Genomic DNA, 24,954 nt, shown 5'->3' with positions numbered 1-24,954 from the left:
GTAACAAGCATTTTAAGTAAATTAAGAGTATCATAGATTCATATCTTACTAGATTGTGAGTTGACCAATATAAATGACTTGGTGGGTTGACATATAACTAGAGTTTTCCTAATTTGTTCCTGGCTTTTTCTCTCCTTATCATCTTCAATCTATTCTTAATACTTGACACCCAAGTTAGTATCTGGACTAAAATAAAGAGGACTGCAGGATGCTTAAAGGTATATTAGGAAAACTTCACCAAAGCTAATGTTTCTAAACATCTTTTGTTATTTTCCCAGCTTACCAGAATCAATTTGGAGGCACAGAAAGTGGAACAGATGTTAAGAGATGAATTAGCTGATAGTGTGAGCAAGACAGTAAGCGATGCTGACAGGCAACACATTCTAGAATTAGAGAAGAGTGAAATGGAACTAAAAGTTGAAGTATCAAAGTAAGTGCGTGTGCAAGTTTTAGGCACTTGGTTAGCTGTGTCCGTGCGCGTCACTTGGTTAGCTGTGTCCGTGCGCGTCATTTGGTTAGCTGTGCCCGTGCGCGTCATTTGGTTAGCTGTGCCCGTGCGCGTCATTTGGTTAGCTGTGCCCGTGCGCGTCATTTGGTTAGCTGTGTCCGTGCGCGTCATTTGGTTAGCTGTGTCCGTGTGCGTCATTTGGTTAGCTGTGTCCATGTTTGTCATTTGGTTAGCTGTGTCCACTGTGCTTTGTATTATGAAACCTCATTACAGTGATCAAGGGTAATATCCTTAGTAGCAGTTGATGCTGGTTTCTTTTTATATAGAACTCTGTTAAGTAATAATTGACTTCCCTGGTGGCTCAGATGGTAAAGCGTCTGCCTACTATACGGGAGACCCAGGTTCAATCCTTGGGTCAGGAAGATCTCCTGGAGAAGGAAATGGCAACCCACTCCAGTATTCTTGCCTGGAACATCCCATAGATGGTGGAACCTGGTAGGCTACAGTCCATGGGGTCGCAGAGAATCAGACACGACTGAACAACTTCACTTTCACTAAGTAATATTAACAAGATTGATATTTAACTGGCATAAATAACAATATTGGAGAAGAAATAACTTCTCAAGATTTATATTTATCAGAACCCAGTATTACAGAAAACACAGAACTTGGCATCAGGACCCTATGAAATCTGTTTTTTTACCACATACTAGTATTTTTTTGGAAGGAAGGGTTGTGGCATTTACTTAACTTACTAAGAGAGTTATAGTATATCTAGTTATAATAGGGTTGCTGTAAAAATATAAAGAACAATTCAGATTTGATTCAGTTTGCATATCTTGGGTATCTACTGTGTACTGTTTGTGGGCTCATTCGCTAAGTCATGTCCAACTCTTGTGACCCCATGAGCTGTAGCCCATGGGGCTCCTCTGTCCATGGAATTCTCCAGTCAAGAATACTGGAGTGGGTTGCCATTTCCTTCTCCAGGGAATCTTCCCAACCCAGGGCTCTAACCTGCTTCTCCTACACTGGCAGGGGGACGAGCACCTGGGAAGCTACACTCTGTGTACTGTGCTTTGTATTAAATACTTATTGAATCATCCCAATCCACTTAATAATCCAGATAACATTTGTTGTTTTCATTTTATATAAAGAAACAGTGTATTCTCTTAGAATTCAAAATATATGTAGGAGGAAGTACTATACACCAGGTATATGCTTGTATCCATTTGTAATCATGTGTTAGCTGCTTTAGAGTAGTATGAGGATCCTTGAGTTGATTCATCAAGCTCAAATAATTAGTAAACAGGGTTATGGCTAACCCATGAAAGTATAGCCATTGTTTTGGAACCTTGTTTTGGTAATATCACTAATTTCCAGCCCTTTCACTATGAAGGACTCCTTTATTCTTCTTATGTCATGGACCTCACCTTTTTTAGTAAACTAAGTTATAATTAATCATTTTGTCATATTTTAATTGATTAAGACTCATATAACTGGCAATGAGAATTTCTAATCAACATGAGGAAACCAGACTTATCAGTTACACTGAACTAAAATTATTCCAGTCCAAAGTAAAATGCATTTTAGTTTACCTATTTAATCTTATCACAATGGTCATATAGGACATTTAATAATTATCATCAAGCTCCCCTCCTTTTTTGGTAATAGTAATAAATGTATAATCTTTTTCACATTTCTGCTACCTTATAAATTAAAATAAAGCCAATCAAAGCATCATTGATTGACCTTGAAAATTTAAATTTCTATAATCTTAACTGTACAATTTGTCAAGTAAGCCTACCTAATACCTTATTCCAGCTATACCAAACCACGGTAACAAGTGTCTCATGAAAAAATTTGTGAGAGGAGTTTGTTGGCCATTTATGTTTGGGAAATGTACATGTACAGATTGAGATCCTTTTTTACTTTAGAACTTCTCAGAGCATTTGATATGATACTGTGTATATGAATTTTCAAGGGAGAGCAATGTTGGGAATGGAGCGGTTAAAACCTGTTAACCTCTCATGGAATTATGTTCCATGAAATACTTCAGGAAACTTTAGTATTTCGTAAAAAGAAGAGATGCTGCAAGCTAACAGCTTTTCCACAAGGGTCTAGAAATTGGAAAATCTAGTATTTATTTACTTAGAGTATGTACCTAATCATATCTGAAGTATCTTATTACTTCCTAGACTAAAAGAGATTTCTGATATTGCCAAAAGGCAAGTTGAAATTTTGAATGCACAACAACAGTCCAGGGAGAAGGAAGTAGAGTCCCTCAGAACACAGCTGTTAGACTATCAGGTATGTGCAGTGTTAACTCTTCTACATAGAGGCTTTTCTTTTCCAAAATTTATGTTAGATATTGGGATCATTTTGTAGTTTTAATCAGGATAAATCAAATAGAGGCTCCTGTTTTCGTTAATTGTAACTTGATTAGAAAAATTTTAATTTGAAATGCCATTGGTAACACAGGAAAACATTTAAATGCTTACAGATGCATTGTACCAACTGCTGATCACAGTTCAGACAATGGGGAGAAACATGTCTTTCATAACAGCATTGTTCCTTGTATTTATGTATAGGTTTCCACATATTCTCACATTATAGTTTTTTTAGGATTAAAAAACTACCCGTTGTCTACATTAGTAGTATTATCAGTATTGTTATTTACATATGGACGTTTAAAGTAAACTTAGTAATATTCCAACTGGTATGTAGTTAGGTGCCAGATTTAGATTTTAAATAAGTTTCATTCTAGTTCTTTTTATTCTGCAGTCTTTTGCAATTTATGTTAAAGCAAGGTTAGATTTTTGTAATTGTTTTAAATTAGTAAATTCTGATTTTTAAGTCCACGATAAGTTTCACTGGGAAAACTTGAAACTTACTACAAATATTTATTTTTCATGTCAGGCACAGTCTGATGAAAAGGCACTGATTGCCAAGCTGCACCAACACGTAGTCTCCCTTCAGGCTAGTGAGGCTGCTGCTCTTGGCAAGGTGGAGTCAGTTGCATCTAAACTGCAGAAGGTGGAGGCCCATACTCTGCGCTTAGAGCAGAAACTCGATGAAAAAGAACAAGCTCTCTTTTATGCCCGTTTGGAGGGTAGAAACAGAGCAAAACATCTGCGCCAAACAATTCAGTCTCTACGACGACAGTTTAGTGGAGCTTTACCTTTGGCACAACAGGAAAAGTTCTCTAAAACAATGATTCAGTTACAAAATGACAAACTTAAGATAATGGAAGAAATGAAAAATTCTCAACAAGAACATAGAAGTCTGAAGAACAAAACACTGGAGATGGAATTAAAGTTAAAGGGACTGGAAGATTTAATAAGCACTTTAAAGGATGCCAGGGGAGCCCAAAAGGTAAAACACCGATTTTAAGTTCAGTATGTTCAAAAGAGGTACATAATCATTTTGAGTTAATATGTGCCTATGTGGAAAATGCTTAATATATGAGCAAAATTCCAGATATAATTTATTAATTTAGATTATATAAATTAGGAGTTTGGGCTATTAGAATATCTGTTTATAAATAAAATGAGACTCCTCTAAGCCATAGTTTCAGTAGAAATGCTTAGAGTGTAATATCAAAGAATTTTAAACACTCTAGGAAAGTATGTATTAATTAAATACTAGTTGTAATTGTTCTTAAACATTATAGTGATTAAACAAGTAGTAGGCCTACATTTATTTTTTAATGTAATTTTGTTTTTACTCTTATTTGGAAGGAATTAATGAAAAATAATTATTTTGAAATTAAATTTTATTCTCTAGGCTGGAAACATTTGGGATTTTTATTTACGAAAGTAAAACCAATGTTGCAATTACACACAAACACTAAGGACCCAACAAATACATGAAAGTAAATGAATAAATAAATGTGATTATTAGTGATATCCGTTTCAGCATATTTTGAAAAATGTTTTATGTTAAGATTCTACATATTAAAAAAGTCTATAGAAATTCTAAAAAAACTTTTCTTTTTGGCACAACCAAGGATAATTTTATATCTTATTTTATTTTAGAATGTCCATTAATTTGAATTAAAATCATTAAGATCAGTAGAGAAATACATTATTTATTAATATAATATTAACATTTGTATATGTAATTTATAAATATTTAGGTAATCAGTTGGCACACAAAAATAGAAGAACTCCGTCTTCAAGAGCTTAAACTCAATCGAGAATTAGTCAAGGATAAAGAAGAAATAAAATATTTGAATAATATAATTTCTGAATATGAGAACACAATCAGTAGTCTGGAGGAAGAAATTGTGCAGCAGAATAAGGTTTCATTTTATATTTATTTTGGTGTTTTGTTGCTAAGATTTTTAATATAACAACATTGCATTGATGACTACCTTATTTTCCTAATCAAGTATAGCTTCTATTATTATTCTTATAAAATATTGTTTGTCATTTTTTAAGCTATTCTAATTAGTAGTCTTGAAAGGAAGAATTCATAAGCAAGTTTATTTGGTAAGTTAATTTTTGTTTCACTGTTGGTTATTTAAATTCACCTTTACCAGTTTCTACTGGCCGTCACTGATGGAATAAGGCAGCTTGGTATAGAATAAAGCACAGAAGCTTTGAGGCAGATGCAGTTCACTAAGCAGATGCTTACTTGCGTTAGACATTTTGTTGTTCCTTCTGCTTAAATTGTTCTTACCTAAGATACCAATGCTTTCACTGCCTTCTGATCTTACCTCTAATGTCTTACCTTATCAATGAGGCCTTCACTAGTTACCCAACATACAACAGTAAATTTTATCATCAAGATTCCTTAAATACGGATTACCTAGTTTCATTTAACTCCATAGCACTCATCGCCCTCTGACATATGACATACTTATTTGTTTACTATCTCCCCCTCAGTACTATATAAATCCTGTGGTGAAGGGGACTTGGTTTTGTTTATTGCTGTGTTCTCATTGTCTCGAATAGTATTTGCCACATAGAATGTGTCATTAAACGTGTTTTGGATGAATGGATGGATGGATAAATGGATGGGTACATGGATGGGTTGAAATCCTGACTCCACACCTGCCTGTCCTTGTCATCTTAGGCAAAAATTACTTACTCTCTGAATTTTCTTCCTTTTTCCTTAAAATGAAAATAATAACAGTGACCTCAAATGGTTGTTGTGAGGATTAAAGAAGAAAAACATATGTAAAAATTCTTCTCATAGGCCTGGTGAGTGTCTTTGTGTGTGTATGACCCAACTATCTTTCTTTAGTTTCATGAAGAAAGACAAATGGCCTGGGATCAGAGAGAAGTTGAGCTGGAACGTCAACTAGATATTTTTGACCGTCAGCAAAGTGAAATACTACGTGAAGCACAAAAGGTATAAATGATTAATCCTGTTTGCTACTCTATAGCAGGACCTATAATGTTAACCAATAGAAATATTTTCTAAGGTTGGATGGAATTTTATTTTTATTTTTCTGTTTTTTTTTTTTTTTTTTTAATTGGAGGATAATTGCTTTACAGTGTTGCATTAGTTTCTGGTATACAACAGTGTGAATCAGCTATATGTATGCGTACATCCCCTCCCTTCTAAGCCTCCCTCCCAGTCACCACATCCTGCCCCTCTAGGCTGTCACAGAGTACTGCGGTCAGCCCCCTGTGTCATAGAGTAGTTTACCAGTATCTATCTATTTTACATGCGGCAGTGTATATACTCTTTCAATTCGTCCCACCCTCTCCTTCCCCTGCTGTGTCCACAGGTTCATTCTCTACATCTGTGTCTCTATTCCTGACCTGCAAATAGGTTCATCAGTACCATTTTTCTAGCTTCCTTGTATATGTGTTAATATACGGTATTTGTTTTTCTCTTTCTGGCTTACTTCACTGTATGACAGACTGTAGGGGTCATCCACATCACTACAAATGACCCAGTTTTCTTCCTTTTTATGGCTGAGTTGCAATTTTAATTGATGATATCTTTTTATGTGTCAACTATAAGTGTATTTAACCATGTCTTGTCATATAGTTGTAAACATTAATATTGTTATTTCCAATGTTGCAACTGCTTTTTTTTAAAAAAAATTCTATTTCTCAATAGTTTGAAGAGGCTACAGGATCAATGCCAGACCCTAGTTTGCCCATTCCGAATCAACTTGAGATTGCTCTAAGAAAAATTAAGGAAAATATCAGAATAATTCTAGAAACCCAAGCAACTTGCAGATCACTGGAAGAGGTAATTAGAAGAATTTGCATATTGTTGTTGTTCAGTTGGCAAGTCTGACCCCAAGTCTGACTCTTTGTGACCCCATGGACTGTAGCATGCCAGGCTTCCTGGCCCCTCACCATCTCCTAGAGTTTGCTCAAGTTCATGTCCATTTCATTGGTGATGTCATCCAACCATCTCATCCTCTGTTGCCCTCTTCCTGCATTTTGATAAGTGTATTATTGGATATACTTCTGGAATTTTATAAGTAATATTTTTAAATGAGGATGAAGCATAAAATGATGAATCTGTTGCTTATTCTACTCTACTTTTCTTTAGTCTTTCTTTTGCCAACAAAGAACAGTAGACATGGCTAATTTGAAATCACTCTTCTTTTAGTCATTACTTATCACTTTTGGGTACACTCGTCAGTTGCTAGCATGAAAGGAAACCAAAAGAGCATTTGACTATAGCTTTATGAACAATGTGTTTCCTTCCCCTCAATGATCAAGAATTGTTTTCATCCTTGTTTATTTTTATATTTTATTTTGAAGCATATGTTCTAAACTCTGGATCAATTTTCAGTTTATTTCTTTTTGTGGGTGGTTAAAGGGCTTGAGGGTAAACTAGAAATTGTTTCTTAGTTTAATATAGGTCTTAAATTTGGTTAATAGATGGTCACATCTCTCTTTGTTAAATTATACAGAAAATAATAAAAACTGAATATATTTAGATGCCAACTAAAATGAAAATCATATTACTATAAATACATTTAAAATGATTTTTTAAATTGTGCATTTTTAAATCAACCAAAGAAACTTAAATTGTCTTCTGTATTGTAAATTTGTCATTTATGTGAATTGCCACTGAGTTATTTGATTTTTGAGTATTTGCTTAATTCTGTTGAGGAATAAATACTATTTTCAGTTTTGTTTTGAGAAGCTGCCCATTTTATAATGGAGAGCCATTGACCCAGACCACTAAAATTCCAACTTTTATACTTTGTTGACTTCTATGGGTTACTCTTCTGGTGCTCTAATGAGTCAATGAATCAAAATAAAAGAAATGATTTATTACATTTTCTTTATAGATCTATCACCATCCACATTTCTATTTCTAAAACTATAAGATCTAAATAAAGTATTGTAACTAAATTTCATTTTCATCATAACAATGAAGTTTCTAACATATATAAAATCTTATAAATAAAATATGCATATAGATAACTGCTGTCACATAGAAATACAGTTTAACCTTATTAAGACTCTTGAGAGTCCCTTGGACTGCAAGGAGATCCAACCAGTCCATCCTAAAGGAGATCAGTCCTGGGTGTTCTTTGGAAGGACTGATGTTGAAGCTGAAACTCCCAACACTTTGGCCACCTGATGTGAAGAGCTGACTCATTTGATGCTGGGAAAGATTGAAGGCAGGAGGAGAAGGGGATGACAGAGGATAAGATGGTTGGATGGCATCACCAACTCAATGGACATGAGTTTGAGTAAATTCTGAGAGTTGGACAGGGAGGCCTGGTATGCTGCAGTCCATTGGGTCGCAGAGTCGGACATGACTGAGAGACTGAACTGAACTGAAAGTAGCATTTGGCTATCAGTGCACTTCCCTTGTAGCTCAGTTGGCTGAGAATCTGCCTGCAATGCAGGAAACCCAGGTTCGATTCCTGCATTGGGAAGATCCCCTGGAGAAGGAGATGGCAACCCACTCCAGTATTCTTGCTCGGAGAATCTCATGGACAGAGGAGCCCAGCAGGCTACAGTCCATGGGGTAGTACGAATTGGACGCGACTTAGTGACTAAACCACCACCATTAGTCTGACTAAAATTCAGATGAAGCATTTAAAAGAAAAAAAAGTATTTTTTTTTTTTTTAATGATTTATCATTACAGAAACTAAGAGAAAAAGAATCTGCTTTACGGTTAGCAGAGGAGAATATTCTGTCAAGAGACAAAGTAATCAATGAACTGAGGCTTCGATTGCCTGCCACTGCAGAACAAGAAAAGCTTCTAGCTGAGTTCAGCAGAAAAGAGGTGGAACCAAAATCTCATCACACGTTGAAACTTGCTCATCAGACCATTGCAAATATGCAAGCAAGGTTAAATCAAAAGGAAGAAGTGTTGAAGAAGTATCAACATCTGCTAGAAAAAGCCAGAGAGGTATTTGATTATGTTATGCTATCTTATTTATTATGGTGTTTTTAGACAAATGCCAAATACTATTCTGCCCTTAAATGGTGTTTCATTTTTTGTTTTCAAATGATTCTATTCAGGTATTGTTACTTTCACGTGATTGGATTACAGATCTGTCAGTAAAACTGGCAGTTTGTGTTATTGACTGAGTAAACCAGTAATGGTGTTCATGGTGAAACTGTGATTTCGAGTTAATAGGTGAAGATTGAGGCAGTAAGTTAGAATGAAATCCATCACACTGGTATCAGTGAAAATCAAATTTGCTAGAATTTTAAGGGGTAAAAAAAATCTAAAATTTAAAAATTGCTAGAAACAAGTTAAAAGATAATGAATCCATATTATTCTAATATTAAGAATAAATTATACTCTAAGGCTAGGCTTGTCAGTTTGAACATGTGCTAGAGAAATGTATGCACATGTTGTTCCTTCCTTCTCATAAGGATTTTAGTATATTAAAGATAAAATATTTAAGACTTTTAGAATGTAAATTTATATGAATCACAATGTAAGCTATAGTTTTAATTTGTTATAAAACAGGAACAAAGAGAAATTGTTAAGAAACATGAAGAAGAACTTCATACTCTTCATCGTAAATTAGAACTGCAGGCTGATAATTCACTCAGTAAATTCAAAGAAACAGCTTGGGTAAGATTACAGTTTGGGTAAGAGTCTAGGAACTTTGTTCTATTCTTTATTGATTTTTCAGACCATACAGTTGAAAATTTAGCTCTGTTTTTGGGGAAAGGGGGTTGGAAGCCATCCTACTTTTTTTTTTTTTTTTTTTTTGCCAGAATAATCTGAATACACAGCTCTGATCATTTTTTTCCCTAGACGTACATTTGTTATAGCTTACTGCTGCCTAGAAAATCATGTTTATATTTCTTCCTCTGACTTGTCTGTCTTTTCAAATCTGTACATTATTAGTTTACCTGTATCTAACTGCTTTCTATGTTCTGAATTCAGTTTATTCTTGCCTCTTGATCATTGCATTCTGTATGTGCAAAAGACCTGTCTTTCTTCTCCTAACATGCAAACCTTAGCTTTCTCAAACTTTAACTCATTAATTCAATCAACATTTATTTATTGATCCTTCCCTACATGTAGGTACTTTGCCAGATGCTGGGAATACAAAGAATAAGATCTCTATTTCCTGTCTTCTCTAAGCCTTCATTGCCTTCATTACATTTTAGATTTGATATTGTTTTGATTATTTAAGGAACCAAGTTAAAATTATGAGATAAGTATGGCATTGCATTGTACCTGCTCATGGCTAATATAATGATATTTCATAGGATTTAATAAAACAGTCTCCCACTCCAGTTCCTACCAATAAGCATTTTATTCGTTTGGCTGAGATGGAACAGACAGTAGCAGAACAAGATGACTCTCTCTCCTCACTTGTGATCAAACTAAAACAAGTATCTCAAGATTTAGAGAGACAGAAAGAAATCACTGAATTAAAAATCAAAGAATTTGAAAATATGAAATTACGGTAAGTCTTAGAAATAGATTGTAAATAAGGAAAATGGGAATAATGATATAATAAATATAAATGTAAGCATTTGTTATATCATGCACTGGTCTAAAAATATTGACTATATTATCTCATTTTATCCTCAGTACTACTAATGATATGGGATAGTCACTCCATTTTGCAGATAGGAAGCTAAGCTACAGAAGGCCTCAGTAACATGCCTAGGAGAAGATGGGAAAGCCATGATTTGAATCTAGTCAGTCTGACTCAAAAGATTCTTGCGTAGAATTTCATCTTTAACCTTTGAAAATTTCCTTTTTATTATCTGTAAAGGAAAATGACAATACTTACTCTGGCTCTTTCAAGGTGGTTATATGAAGGCCAGATGATGCTATATATGGAAGTAGTTTGAAAATTGTAAAGTAACATAAATACAAAACTTTTACTTATATACCTGTAACAGTTTGTGGCCCCACTCCAGTATTCTTGCCTAGAGAATCCCGTGGACAGAGGAGCCTGGTGGGCTGCTGTCCATAGTGTCGCACAGAGTCCGACACGACTGAAGTGACTTAGCAGCAGCAACAGTTTGTGGCATACATTTAAGGCTCAAATATTTGTTGAATGAAATATTAATCTTTTTTATTAACCACATCAACGGTGGAGGGCTCAAAGCATTCTCTATATTAGAAATTCTAAACATTGTTCATTCATTTATCAGAGTATACATTTTAAAACTAAGATAGGTATAGGAGTTCCCTGGTGATCCCGTGGTTAGGGACCAGGATTAAACCTGGTCCAGGAATATTGCACATGCAGCGAGGCAGTAACGCCCATGTACCACAACTGCTGAGCCTGTGCACTGGAGCCTGTAGCCTCGACTATTGAGCCCAAGTGCTGCAACTGCTGAGCTCTGCATGCCCTTGAGCCTATGTTCCACCACAAGAGAAACCACCTCAATGAGATGCCCACACACAGCAACTAGAGAGTAGCCCCCACCACTCACCGAAAGCCTGCATGCAGCAGCAAGGACCCAGAACAGCCATAAATAAATAATAAAATAAGATAGGTTTATATTTAGGTATTTTGTAATCACTGGAGAACTATCTCTAGTGTTCAGTTTCTTATCTGAAAAAAAAAATGAGAAAGTAAACTACTTGGCTTATAATTCTATTCCATCTCTGACGTCCTTATTAGAACCTTTGATTTATTCATTTATCCAAGATACTTCTGACAAAGTTAACACTATTTTTGCTTTATTAAGAAGCTGCCACTTTAAATGAATTATTCTCTAAGAGAAAACAGAAAGTAGCATGTGATATATAAGTTTCTGTCATATTTTAGAGCATAACATTTCTCTCATTTCTGAATCTGATTCTTGGATGTTGAAAATAATCAACTTTTGATATCATCTTGTATATTTACTATTTCGCCACCTGAAACACTTGAAGTTACTGTTTTGTACCTCTGTCATTTTAGCCTAAAGTTAATACTTTTATTCTCTGTGTGTGCAATGGTATGCATATTTTAATGTGTCTTAGGAAATTATAGTTCTGTGTGATTTCTTTAGTGAAACCTTATAATTATGATGATTATTTAAAGTGACTTAAGTTTTTGCTGTAAGAAACAAGTCTCAGATTGTTTAACACTGTACCTGTTGATAGTTCAACATACCTTTCATTGAACAAAGTTTAATAATTTGAATATCAATATTGATGGCCTTATTAACGTAGTATCTATGTAAGTACAGTGAACTGGATGTAATGATGTAATTCCATGTATGAGACTAATATTGAATGAGCAGTAGGACTAATTGAATTTACTAAGTCTTTGTGCATGCATGCGTGCATAGTCACTTCAGCTGTAAAAAGTCTTTAGTTACTACTATAGTATCTACTTCCATATAGTATAGAGCTACAGAATTATAGATGCAATACTGGTGACTTTAAAACCATATACAAATTAAGAGTACACATGGATGGTTTCTGTGAAAGTTCATATTTTGTCTTTGTAAATGTCACTATAGGGCAGTGATTTTTCAAGCAGAAGTGATTTTTCTCTCCTCTCCCCTCAGGGACATTTGATGTAGACATTTTTGATGAATGATTAGGAGTAGTATTGGCATCTTGTGGGTAGAAGCAAGGAATACCGCTAAATGTTTTAAAATGCATAGACAGTAGCCCCCACCCCCAATGAAGAATTATCCAGCAAAAATGTTAATAGTGCTATGGTTGAGAAACCCTTATATAAAGCAAGCAGTTGCATCTTGCAAGAACCATAATATTTAAAGTGTTATTTTGTTCATTCTCTATATTATTTCATCTAGAGCCACAAATTACTGATGCAGTTGTTGCAAAAACATAGTAGGCAGAAACTGGAAGAAAGTCTATTTTATGTTAAGTTAAATAGTAGTTAAGTAAAGAATTGTTCATCTTTCAGGATTTAGATTGAGACTTAGATTTTTAAGGATACCGAGGACCAAACATTTGTTCTTTGTAAAATTTGTATCAATCAAACTGTTAATTGCAACAACCACTCTACTAAATACATATGTTTGCTGTATATTAGGCTCCAAGAAAATCATGCAGATGAAGTGAAAAAAATAAAAGCAGAAGTAGAGGATTTGAGGTGTCTTCTGGTGCAATCACAAAAGGAGTCACAAAGTTTAAAATCTGAACTTCAGACTCAAAAAGAAGCAAATTCAAGAGCTCCAACAACTACAATGAGAAATCTAGTAGAAAGGCTAAAGAGCCAATTAGCCTTGAAAGAAAAACAACAAAAAGTAAGTAACAATAGAAAGTTAACAAGATTTCAAAAAAACATGTGGTAGAATGCAGATTTGTAAAAGATGATAGCATGCATCTCTCTCTTGTAATAAAAAGTATAAGCATTATCTTAAGGGAGCCTGGTGGGCTGCCGTCTATGGGGTCGCACAGAGTTGGACACGACTGCAGCGACTTAGCAGCAGCAGTAGCAGTAAGCTGTTAAGCAAGTTTGGGTTTTTCAACTCTTTTTGAAAGCCCTATAAACTGGTGGTGTTTTTAAGTTCAAATATAGTCCAACTTGGGCTTTCCTGGTGGCTTAGACAGTAAAGAATCTGTCTCCAATGCAGGAGACCTGGGTTTGATCACTGGATTGGGAAGATCCCTGAAGAAGGAAATGGCTACTCACTCCATGGAGAATTCCGTAGACAGAGGAGCCTGGTGGGCTGCAGTCCATAGGGTCACAAAGAGTCGGACATGACTGAGCTGCTAACACTTATATCTGTGCATCGTCTAACTTATCTTTCTATGTTATCAGTCTGATTTGTGGGTTAGCTATAGGAAATAAAGAGAAATCTTCTTGAAAATATTTTCTCTCCTTTTCTGTTAGGATGCTCTGTTAGTGAGGCCATTTTGAACAATTTAAATAATTAAAAAATTTTAAACAATTCTGGGGATTAAGGAGGAGATAGGATAAGAGGAGGAAAGATTAAAGGAGATCTCAGAGACAGTGCTGTGAAAAGGAGTTGGTCAGTGGATTAACAGGTTGATTAGTTTTCCATTTATCTCAGATTTTGTATATAATTAACTGTTTTAGAAGGTGCTACTGTTTTTCTGTGCTAGCTCATGAAATTTATTGGCAGATTTTAAGTCTTTTCTAATCTTGTAACTTCATCTTCTTAAATTCAATTAATTTCACATGGAAGCATATATTAAATGAGTAATTTAAATAAACATTTCAGCTTAGAATTTTGAGAACAAAACATGCCTGAGTTGTGTAATGCAGATTGTTTGATATAATGCTGCTGCTGCTGCTGCTAAGTCGTTTCAGTCGTGTCCGACTCTGTGCAACCCCATAGACGGCAGCCCACTAGGCTCCCCCATCCCTGGGATTCTCCAGGCAAGAATACTGGAGTGGGTTGCCATTTCCTTCTCCAATGCATGAAAGTGAAAAGTGAAAGTGAAGTTGCTCAGTCGTGCCCGACTCTTAGGGACCCCATGGACTGCAGCCTATCAGGCTCCTCCGTCCATGGGATTTTCCAGGCAAGAGTACTGGAGTGGGCTGCCATTGCCTTCGCCTTGATTTAATGCTAGATTTTCACAATTATCATTATCAAGATTTTGAATTCTCACACTCAATTTGGGAAGAATTGAGTTCACTTACTAATGGAAATCCATTTGAAACAGCTGGATTGTGAACACTGATTAAACATATGGTATTATAAGAGAATAGTTTAAAGTAATGAATCTTATGTATATTTTATATTACATGTTTCTCATATAAAGTGTCATTTTTAAAAAATTATGTATGGTTTGAAATTTTTAGGCACTTAGTCGGGCACTTTTGGAACTTCGGGCAGAAATGACAGCAGCAGCTGAAGAACGTATTATTTCCATGACTTCTCAGAAAGAGGCAAATCTCAATGTTCAACAAATTGTGGATCGACATACTAAAGAGCTAAAGGTGATCATGAACGTGTGCATTCATATAACAGAGTTCCCACTAATTCCTGTTGGAAGAAAATTCACTTAGATATATAATAATTTTGGTAATGAATAAGGAATTTATTCTAATAAATAATTAGTGCATAGATGTATACATACTCAAAGTTCTGAACACTAAATATCTTTACCATATTCACTGAATATCGTCTTGAAGGTTAGTAAAGAGTAGTCCATTATAAGACAGTCCTCTTAATAGAATTAAATTTAAGAAACATTTTTCTTAGGCTTTTTAAATTCTGTATTGATAAGTGAGATTAGTTTTTGCTAAGTTCATAATATGACTTAATTGGCTTTCCTTTTTTAGCCCCTGAAATAGTTTATGGAAATTATGTAGTCCACATTTAATCTATAGGGCTGCCCAACATTAAAGCCTTTTCTTTTTTAAATTATTTCTTAATTTTTAACAGTGTATTATTTTCTTACCCAGTTATTAGGTTTGTTACTATATGAAAATTTTTTTTTCTAAAATGTGTACATTTAATTGTGATTTTTAAATTTCTCTACATAGAGTTTCATACAGTTTGAATAAAATGAAAAATCTAGTTTTTATGTTTTATTTTGTTTGTAATTTTTATTTACTTTTGGTTTATTTATATATACCCTTTATCACCATTAAACCATGTAAGGACTGGATTTTACTCAGATTTTTAAAATCTCCTATTGGACCTATTGAGATTATTAGCATAATTGACAGTAAAAATCCAGTAAGTCATAACTATGTAAATAGGTATAGCCCTGTGATGATCAGTCCCTTTTTCTTTGTCTGAAATTTCTGCTCTGAATTCCTTAAATACTTCCAGTCATTTTTCTTGAAACCATTTTTGACTTTTCCAAGGGAGTTTGTATTTTGTGTAATTGCTATAATACCACTAATTTCCTATTAGGGCTATTGGTAATCCCTTTGGGCCTGTAATAATTTATTCAACAAAACATATATTAAGGACCAATAATCCTATCAATGTTGCTATCTAGGACAGCTTGGAACTCCTTTCTAGTGGCTTATGTATACTGTCTAGTATTGTGAGCTGCCCTTTTATGTCTTGTCTTTACAAAAGATTACAAACTACTAAAAGATTTTTGTTTTATGCTGTTCTTAGGCTTCACAGTGTTTGGAAAAAAAAAAAAAAACGCCTTATACAGTGATATTTACTTGTTTTTCTAATAAATTAATTCAGCCAAAGTGAAACATTTGCTTAGTTGATGAAATTTTGGTTCTCGGTGTTTGCTGAAGATGAATTGCTTTAGACCGTTTTTTCATGTTTTGTTTTTTCCCTTAAAGTAGACTTAATTCATTAGAAATGAGGATAGAAGAATTTATGTAGTTTTTGGTGGGTTTTTTTGTATGTGTGTCCTTAAAAATTTAGATTGAAACTTTATTAGTAAGTATTAGTGGTGTACTTTATTATTATTGCTTTTATCATTGATATTTGCTGAAGATTCATGATTTACACCTTTCTTTATCTTATATTAGTCGCAAATTGAAGATTTAAATGAAAATATTTTAAAACTTAAAGAAGCTCTTAAAACAAGTAAAAACAGAGAAAACACACTAACTGATAATTTGAATGACTTAACCAATGAACTGCAAAATAAACAAAAAGCCTATGGTAAAGTGCTTAGAGAGAAAGATGCAGTTGATCAAGAGAATAATGAACTGAAGAGGCAAATTAAAAGATTAACCAGTGGATTACAGGTAATCTTATTTGTGATAATGTTTTGATTTACAATAAACAGGTAGTAGTTTATTTCCACTTTTTCATTTTATCTATAATATTTGCGAAGAGTTGACTCATTGGAAAAGACTCTGATGCTGGGAGGGATTGGGGGCAGGAGGAGAAGGGGACGACAGAGGATGAGATGGCTGGATGGCATCACTGACTCGATGGACGTGATTCTGAGTGAACTCCAGGAGTTGGTGATGGACAGGGAGGCCTGGCGTGCTGTGATTCATAGGGTCGCAAAGAGTCAGACACGACTGAGCGACTGAACTGAACTGATAATATTTGCTGAAACTAGTTTTCAAATCACTTTGATTAATGTAGCCGCTAATTCCTTCAGTGACCTCTATTGTATTTGTAGTTTTAAAGTAGCATATCTTATTAAAATATAGAAGTAGTTACCATGTTATGCTTAAATATCAACAGTGTCATTTAGAAAGTATGGTTAGCTGTAGTCTCAAAGTTTCTACAGTTGGAATATTTATTGTGTATTTTGTTTGATACTTTTATGCTTGTTTAATGTAAAACTGCTGCAGCTATTGCTGCTCCTAAGTTGCTTTAGTCGTGTCCGACTCTGTGCGACCCCATAGACGGCAGCCCACCAGGCTCCCCCGTCCCTGGGATTCTCCAGGCAAGAACACTGGAGTGGGTTGCCATTGCCTTCTCCAATGCATGAAAGTGAAAAGGGAAAGTGAAATCACTCAGTCGTGTCCGACTCTTCGCGACCCCAACGACTGCAGCCTATCGGGCTCCTCTGTCCATGGGATTTTACAGGCAAGAGTACTGGAATGGGGTGCCATTGCCTATATCTTGTTTTTTAGGGCAAACCTTTGATAGATAACAAACAAAGTTTAATTGAAGAACTCCAAAAGAAAATTAAAAAGCTAGAAAGCCAACTGGAAAGAAAGGTGGATGAAGCAGAAATGAAACCTATGAAAGAAAAGGTATGTGAAGAGATGTACTGATATGTTTAAGGCAGTGATAGTTAAATGTGTAGTTGAAGACTAGATAATTTGTTCATCTGTGGACCTGATACATATACCATAAGTGGTACTGGGTAACATAGAGGCATTCAAGACAAGTGTCTGTCCTTTAGGAATTTACTGGTCTACTTGAAGAGATACCAGTAAGTCTTCATCAGAAATTACTCTTCTTTCTGACATTACAGTACATCCAAAATGCCTTTATACCCTATGTATTCAGCTGTATTTATCACTTTTCCCAGTGTAATTGTTTATATAGATTGGTTTGTACAGACCTTTGGGAAAGAAATCTGGGCATTTTTATCCTTACTTCTTGACCCAGATGTGTCCTATTTAATCCTTCAGTGGACTGGATTATTATTTCAGAGTAAATAGAGGGACTTGGATATATTCAGTGTTTACAGTAACAGTCAATAACCAACCCACTCATAAATTGATTCTGTAGTGTGAAAATAGCCTGAAATTTTCTTACAAGTTAACTAGTATTTTGTAGTAAAAAAATTACTGATAGAAATAGTCCAAAGAAGAACTCAAATTGGTTAAAATCCATGTGATTAAACTTGTAAATAATTTGTTATTACTTACAGAGTGCCAGAGAAGAAGTAATTCGGTGGGAAGAAGGTAAAAAATGGCAAACCAAAATAGAGGGAATTCGAAACAAGTTAAAAGAGAAAGAGGGGGAAGTCTATATTCTAACAAAGCAGTTGACTACTTTGAAGGATCTTTTTGCCAAGTGAGTTTAATGTAAAACTAATTAATTATGTATACTTTTTCATTTACCTGAAAGTTACATAGTTTTTGTGTACTTGCTAAAATGAGAAATTCTCTAGCTTTATCATTTATTATCTATATTTCACTTTTTATTTTTTTTTAAATATGCGTTAAATATATTTTAACAATTTCTAAGTGAAATTTCTTTAATTTAGCTCATAGCAAATAGAGAATGATCTGGTTTTTGTACATACGTACGTCTTATAATAAGGAAGCTACAATTTAATAAATTGAACAAACCAAACAGTGGATGGTACATTTTCATGATTCTGTATTAAATCCCACAGAGCTGATAAAGAGAAACTTACCCTGCAAAGGAAACTAAAAACAACTGGCCTGACTGTTGATCAGGTTATGGCAGCGCGAGTGTTGGAGTCAGAAAAAGAGTTAGAAGAATTAAAAAAGAGAAATCTTGACTTAGAAAATGACATATCATATATGAGGTAAGCTAATACATTAAAATGCAGAAGCATATAACCATACATATACCATAAGTGGTACTGGGTAACATAGAGAAGTTCAAGACAATTCCTTTAGGAATTTACTAGTCTACTTGAAGAGACAGCAGTAACTCTTAGTCAGAAATTACTAAGCATGGCCCCGCACATCAGAACTAGACCAGGTTTCCACCACAGTCAGTCTCTCGCATTAGGAAGCTTCCAGAAGCCCCTTATCCTTATCCCTCAAAGGGCAGACAGAATGAAAACCACAATCACAGAAAACTAATCAAACTGATTACATGGACCGCAAACTTGTCTAACTCAATGAAACTATGAGCCATGCCATGTAGCGCCACTCAAGACAGACCAGTCAAGGTGGAGAGCTCTGACAAAACATGCTCCACTGGAGAAGTCAGTGGCAAACCACTTCAGTATTCTTGCCTTGAGAACCCTATGAATAGTATGACAAGGCAAAACGATAGGACACTGAAAGATGAACTGCCCAGGTTGGTAGGTGCCCATATGCTACTGGAAAAGAACAAAGAAATAACACCAGAAAGAATGAAGAGACAGAGTCAAAGCAAAAACAACGCCCAGTTGTGGATGTGACTGGTGATGGAAGTAAAGTCTGATGCTGTAAGAAACAATATTGGATAGGAACCTGGAATGTTAGGTCCACGAATCAAGCTACATTAGAAGCGGTCAAACAGGAAATACAAAGGGTGTACATCAACATTCTAGGAATCAGTGAACTAAAATGGACTGGAATGGGTGAATTTAACTCAGATAACCATTATATCTACTACTGTGAGCATGAATCCCTTAGAAGAAATAGAGTAGCCATCATAGTCAACAAAAGAGTCCAAAATGCAGTACTTGGCTGCAATCTCAAAAACGACAGATTGATCTCTGTTCGTTTCCAAGGCAAACCATTCAATATCACAGTAATCCAAGTGTGTGCCCTAACAAATAATGTTGAAGAAGTTGAAGTTGACCGTTTCTATGAATACCTACAAGACCTTCTAAAACTAACACCCAAAAAACATGTCCTTTTCATTATAGGGGACTGGAATGCAAAATTAGGAAGTCAAGAGATACCTGGAGTGACAGGGAAGTTTGGCTTTGGAGTACAGAATGAAGCAGGACAAAGGCTAACAGTTTTGCCAAGGGAACACACTGGTCATAGCAAACACCCTCTTCCAACAACACTAGAGAAGACTTTACACATGGACATCACTAGATGGTCAGTACCGAAATCAGATTGATTATATTCTTTGCAGCCAAAGATGGAGAAGCTCTATACAGTCAGCAAAAACAAGACTGGGAGCTGACTGTGGCTCAGATCATGAACTCCTTATTGCCAAATTCAGACTGAAATTGAAGAAAGTAGGGAAAACCACTAGACCATTCAGGTATGACCTAAATCAAATCCCTTACGATTATACAGTGGAAGTGATAAATAGATTCAAGGGATTAGATCTGATAGAGTGCCTGAAGAACTATGGACGGAGGTTCATGACATTGTACAGGAGGCAGTGATCAAGACCATCCCCAAGAAAAATGCAAAAAAGGCAAAATGGTTGTCTGAGAAGGCCTTACAAATAGCTGTGAAAAGAAGAGAAATGAAAGGCAAAGGAGAAAAGTAAAGATATACCCATTTGAATGCAGAGCTCCAAACTATAGCATGGAGAGATAAGAAAGCCTTCCTCAGTGATCAATGCAAAGAAATAGAGGAAAACAACAGAATGGGAAAGACTAGAGATCTCTTCAGGAAAATTAGAGATACCAAGGGAACATATCATGTAAAGATGGGCACAATAAAGGACAGATATAGTATGAACCTAACAGAAGCAGAAGATATTAAGAGGTGGCAAGAATACACAGAAGAACTATACAAAAAAGATCTTCATGACCCAGATAACCACGATGGTGTGATCATTCACCTAGAGCCAGACATCCTGGAATGCAAAGTCAAGTGGGATTAGGAAGCATCACTATGAACAAAGCTAATGGAGGTGATGGAATTCCAGTTGAGTTATTTCATATCCTAAAATATGATGCTATTAAAGTGCTGCACTCAATATGCCAGCAAATTTAGGAAACTCAGCAGTGGCCCCAGTTCTGGAAAAGGTCAGTTGTCATTCCAGTCCCAAAGAAAGGCAATGCCAAAGAATGTTCAGACTCCCACACAATTGCACTCATCTCACATGCTAGCAAAGTAATGCTCAAAATTCTGCAAGTGAGGCTTCAACAGCACATGAACCAGGAACTTCCAGATGTTCAAGCTGGATTCAGAAAAGGCAGAGGAACCATAGATCAAATTGCTAACATCTGTTGGACCACACATAAAGCCAGAGATTTCCAGAAAAACATCTACTTCTGATTTATTAACTATGCCAAAGTCTTTGACTGCATGGATCACAACAAACTGTCCAAAATTCTTAAAATGATGGGAATACCAAACCTCCTTACCTACCTCCTGAGAAATGTGTTTGTAGGTCAAGAAGCCACAGTTAGATCTGGACATGGAACAACAGACTGGTTCCAGATAGGGAAAGGGCTACATCAAGGTTGATATTGTCCCCCTGCTTATTTAACTTATATGCATGTGAAATGCCAGGCTGAATGAAGCACAATCTGGAATCAAGATTGCCAGGAGAAATATCAATAACCTCAGATATGCATATGACACCACCCTTATGGCAGAAAGCGAAAAAGAACTAAAGAGCCTCTTGATGAAAGAGAGTGAAAAAGTTGACTTAAAACTCAACATTCAGCAAACTAAGATCATGGCATCCGGTCCCATAACTTCATGGCAAATAGGTGGGGAAACGATGGAAACAGGAAGAGGCTTTATTTTTGGGTGCTCCAAAATCACTGCACATGGTCACTGCAGCCATGAAATTAAAAGACGCTTGCTCCTTGGAAGAAAAGCTATGGCCAACCTAGATAGCATATTAAAAAGCTGAGACATTACTTTGCCAACAAAGGTTCATCTAGTCAAAGCTTTGGTTTTCCCAGTAGTCATATATGGATGTGAGAGTTGGACCAATAAGAAAACTGAGCGCCGAAGAATTGATGCTTTTGAACTGTGGTGTTGGAGAAGACTCTTGAGAATCCCTTGGACTGCAAGGAGATCCAACCAGTCCATCCTAAAGGAAATCAGTCCTGAATATTCATTGGAAGGACTGATGTTGAAGCTGAAACTCCAGTAGTTTGGCCACCTGATGTGAAGAACTGACTCATTAGAAAAGACCCTGAGCTGAGAAAGATTGAAGGCGGGAGGAGAAGGGGACAACAGAGGAAGAGATTGTTGGATGACGTCACCAACTCGATGGATATGAGTTTGAGGACGCTTTAGGAGTTGATGATGGACAGGGAAGCCTTATATGCTGCAGTCAATGGGATCTCAAAGAGTCAGACACGGCTGAGTGACTGAACTGAACTGAAAATGTTTTATCTTAAGCTTGAGTTCTGGTTTTTCTTTTCCCATGTGAGTAGAGATGTTTCTGGTTCTTTTTACATCACATAATACAGATTATATTATTGAGCTTCTGAACATTATATTCTGCAACTCTGGATCTTGATTGAATTCTGTGGAAAATGCAGTATTTTTGTTTTACCAGGTCTAGATAGTCTCTGGAGAAGGAAATGGCACCCCACTCCAGTACTCTTGCCTGGAAAATCCCATGGGCGGAGGAGCCTGGTAGGCTGCAGTCCATGGGAACGTGAAGAGTTGGACACGACTGAGCGACTTCACTTTCTCTTTTCACTTTCATGCATTGGAGAAGGAAATGGCAACCCACTCCAGTGTTCTTGCCTGGAGAATCCCAGGGACGGGGGAGCCTGGTGGGCTCCTGTCTGTGGGGTCGCACAGAGTTGGACACGACTGAAGCAACTTAGCAGATAGGCTCAGCCTCATTTTTTAACCTGCTTTCTGTGGGCTGTGGTTCCAGTACCATTTTCAAAACTTTTACAGTGCTCTTTTGCTTTGTTCTGCCTGAGCACTTCCCTATTGACAGTCTGGTATGTCGGCTGTCTTCTGTTAGGTCAGTTTTCAGATTCTTTAATGTTCAGATTAGGATCAGATGCATACATGCGTGCTCAGGAGTGAGCTCAGTACTTCATTAACTACTTTATAAGATTCCTTTCTAGAGCTCTTTCCTTCTGTCATCTCACTGATGCATTTGGTTTCCTCCGGCTCCCCTTTTTGGTTGTTATTGTTTCATCACTAAGTTGTGTCCAGTTCTTTACAACACCGTGAACTGTAGCCCACCAGGATCCTCTTTCCATGGGATTTCCCAGGCAGGAATACTGGAATGGGTTGCCATTTCCTCCTCCAGGGGATCTTCCTGACCCAGGGATTGAACTTGTGTCTCTTGCATCACAGGCAGATTCTTTAATGCTGAGCCACCAGGGAAGCCCCCCTTTTTGGTCTCTAGGGCAAAAGACCTGAGGCTTTAGTTGCCCGTTATACTGTGCACTTCAGCCATTGTGCTCTTGTCTGCATCTAAGCCAGCAGCAGGAGAGCAAAAAAGGGGACATGTGGTGGTGGGGTCCCTACTTTGCCTTCCCCCTTTACTAATCACAGCTCTACCAATTGGAGGAGATTCCTCTCCCTAAAAATTTCGGCTCCTTTGAATTTCCTTTGCAGCCTTTGCCACCACTGCCTTGGGATTGCCTGAGGGTTGAGATAGGAGAGTGCATAGGAGAGAAAAATAAGGAGGGATTTTTGCAGTGCCTAAGAGTATTAAGTGTTCTTAAGGGCCCTTGCTCCTGCTGAAGCTAGAACTTGAAGCTTTGCTGATGCTCATCTTCATGTTTCAAGCTGTGTTGTATTGAGGCTAGGAAATACTAGAGGAAAGGAAGAGGTAAATTCATCACCTGTGTGCTGATATTTCAAATTCCAGAACTTTATCCCAGTCTGTAAAATATTTACTTTTTAAAGTCCTCATGAGCTACCTATATTCCATTTCCTTCCCTCCTAAATGATTGTTTCTTAAATTCTTCAGAATTTTCCTTGATGGTGAAGAACAAAGTGATTGAAAATTTTTTATTCGCTTTGACACCTGTTAGAGCCACTGTCTGGATCTAGCTTCCTTGTTTTTCTTAGTCTAAGCATATATTCAGAATAAAACCAAATCCTTTTATTCTTCTTTGCAGTTTTCAGAAGGATCAAAATATTTTACTTTTGAAACCTTCTAATACTTTTAGATATTTAATAGCTTCTTTTCTAGTATGAGCAGTATGACTCTATGTAGGCTGAAATAATTGAGAAGACTTTATAAAAGAGAACTTCAACTTGTCTTCTGTCTCAGTTCAAATGTGAATTTCTGAATTTTATGAATCACATGTAGCTATTAAAGGGAGAAAGGACATTCCAAGAAAATAGAACCCTAGCAGAGACATAGGGGCAGAAGTGATCTTTCTTGTGTGGGTAAGAGTGGATGTATTTTCCTCAGTAAGGGAAAACTCGTGGACAGCTGTGTTGAACAGATGTGATTGTGCCAGATAGTGGAGGGCCTTGTATATCATGCAGATGAGTATGAACTGAAAAAATAGATTATCTGGCACCACTAAGAACCTATTAAAATCCTTGAACTTTTTGAGAAGCACATGAATGTTATGAAATTATTATGTGATGTTTTAAAAATAGTAGGTATTTTTATTCAGTTATCTTACACAATCCCAAAATAGATGTATGTTCTTTACAAATGTTAATGCGTTTCTTTAAATCAAAATACGCTTTTTAACTCTTACTTTAAAGGAGGCCAGCCATGAAATCGTCTGTAGAGGATCATTTTATAGGATAGTCATATCCCAATTTAATTTTTGTATAGTTTTGAAGTTTTGTAGAATTTAAAATACGGTGTTAAAAATATATTTTTCTATATTTTAATGTAATAAAACAGAAAAGAGTTGGCAGTTTGAATAATAAAGAGTCTGTGATTATTGTTCATAGGTCTCATCAAGCTCTTCCTCGAGATTCTGTTATAGAAGACTTACATTTGCAAAATAAATACCTCCAAGAAAAACTTCATGCTTTAGAAAAGCAGCTTTCAAAGGATGCATATTCTCGGCCTTCAGTAAGTGCATATCTTTTCATTGTTTTAATTCTAAAGTTTAAAAGTGAAATAACTTCTGCCTTTATCTGACTAGAAATAGTAGATCCTTCTCATTAATATTAATATAATAAATCCAGCTTTTGTTTTTACTTGGTAAAGATATATGTTTTCTTTAATTCTTTTTACATAAT

The 24,954-nt window shown here is 35.9% G+C and overlaps 1 protein-coding gene across 8 annotated transcripts in view; it reads left to right on the top strand.

Moving 5' to 3' along the window:
- CEP290 (centrosomal protein 290) overlaps positions 1–24,954 on the top strand; it is a 96,056-nt gene that overhangs the window by 49,729 nt on the left and 21,373 nt on the right. For all 8 annotated transcript variants that reach the window (NM_174722.2, XM_059886126.1, XM_059886125.1 and 5 more), the window contains 16 exon segments: positions 279–430; positions 2,644–2,755; positions 3,365–3,820; positions 4,584–4,748; positions 5,696–5,803; positions 6,524–6,658; positions 8,529–8,795; positions 9,366–9,473; positions 10,121–10,320; positions 12,868–13,081; positions 14,608–14,745; positions 16,258–16,479; positions 17,326–17,448; positions 18,075–18,220; positions 18,546–18,701; positions 24,661–24,784. In NM_174722.2, coding sequence (NP_777147.1) covers positions 279–430; positions 2,644–2,755; positions 3,365–3,820; positions 4,584–4,748; positions 5,696–5,803; positions 6,524–6,658; positions 8,529–8,795; positions 9,366–9,473; positions 10,121–10,320; positions 12,868–13,081; positions 14,608–14,745; positions 16,258–16,479; positions 17,326–17,448; positions 18,075–18,220; positions 18,546–18,701; positions 24,661–24,784 — 2,826 coding nt within the window.

The sequence above is a fragment of the Bos taurus genome, chromosome 5 (assembly GCF_002263795.3).
Source record: "Bos taurus isolate L1 Dominette 01449 registration number 42190680 breed Hereford chromosome 5, ARS-UCD2.0, whole genome shotgun sequence".
NCBI lineage: Eukaryota > Metazoa > Chordata > Mammalia > Artiodactyla > Bovidae > Bos > Bos taurus.
This window is presented reverse-complemented; position numbering and strand designations above follow the sequence as displayed.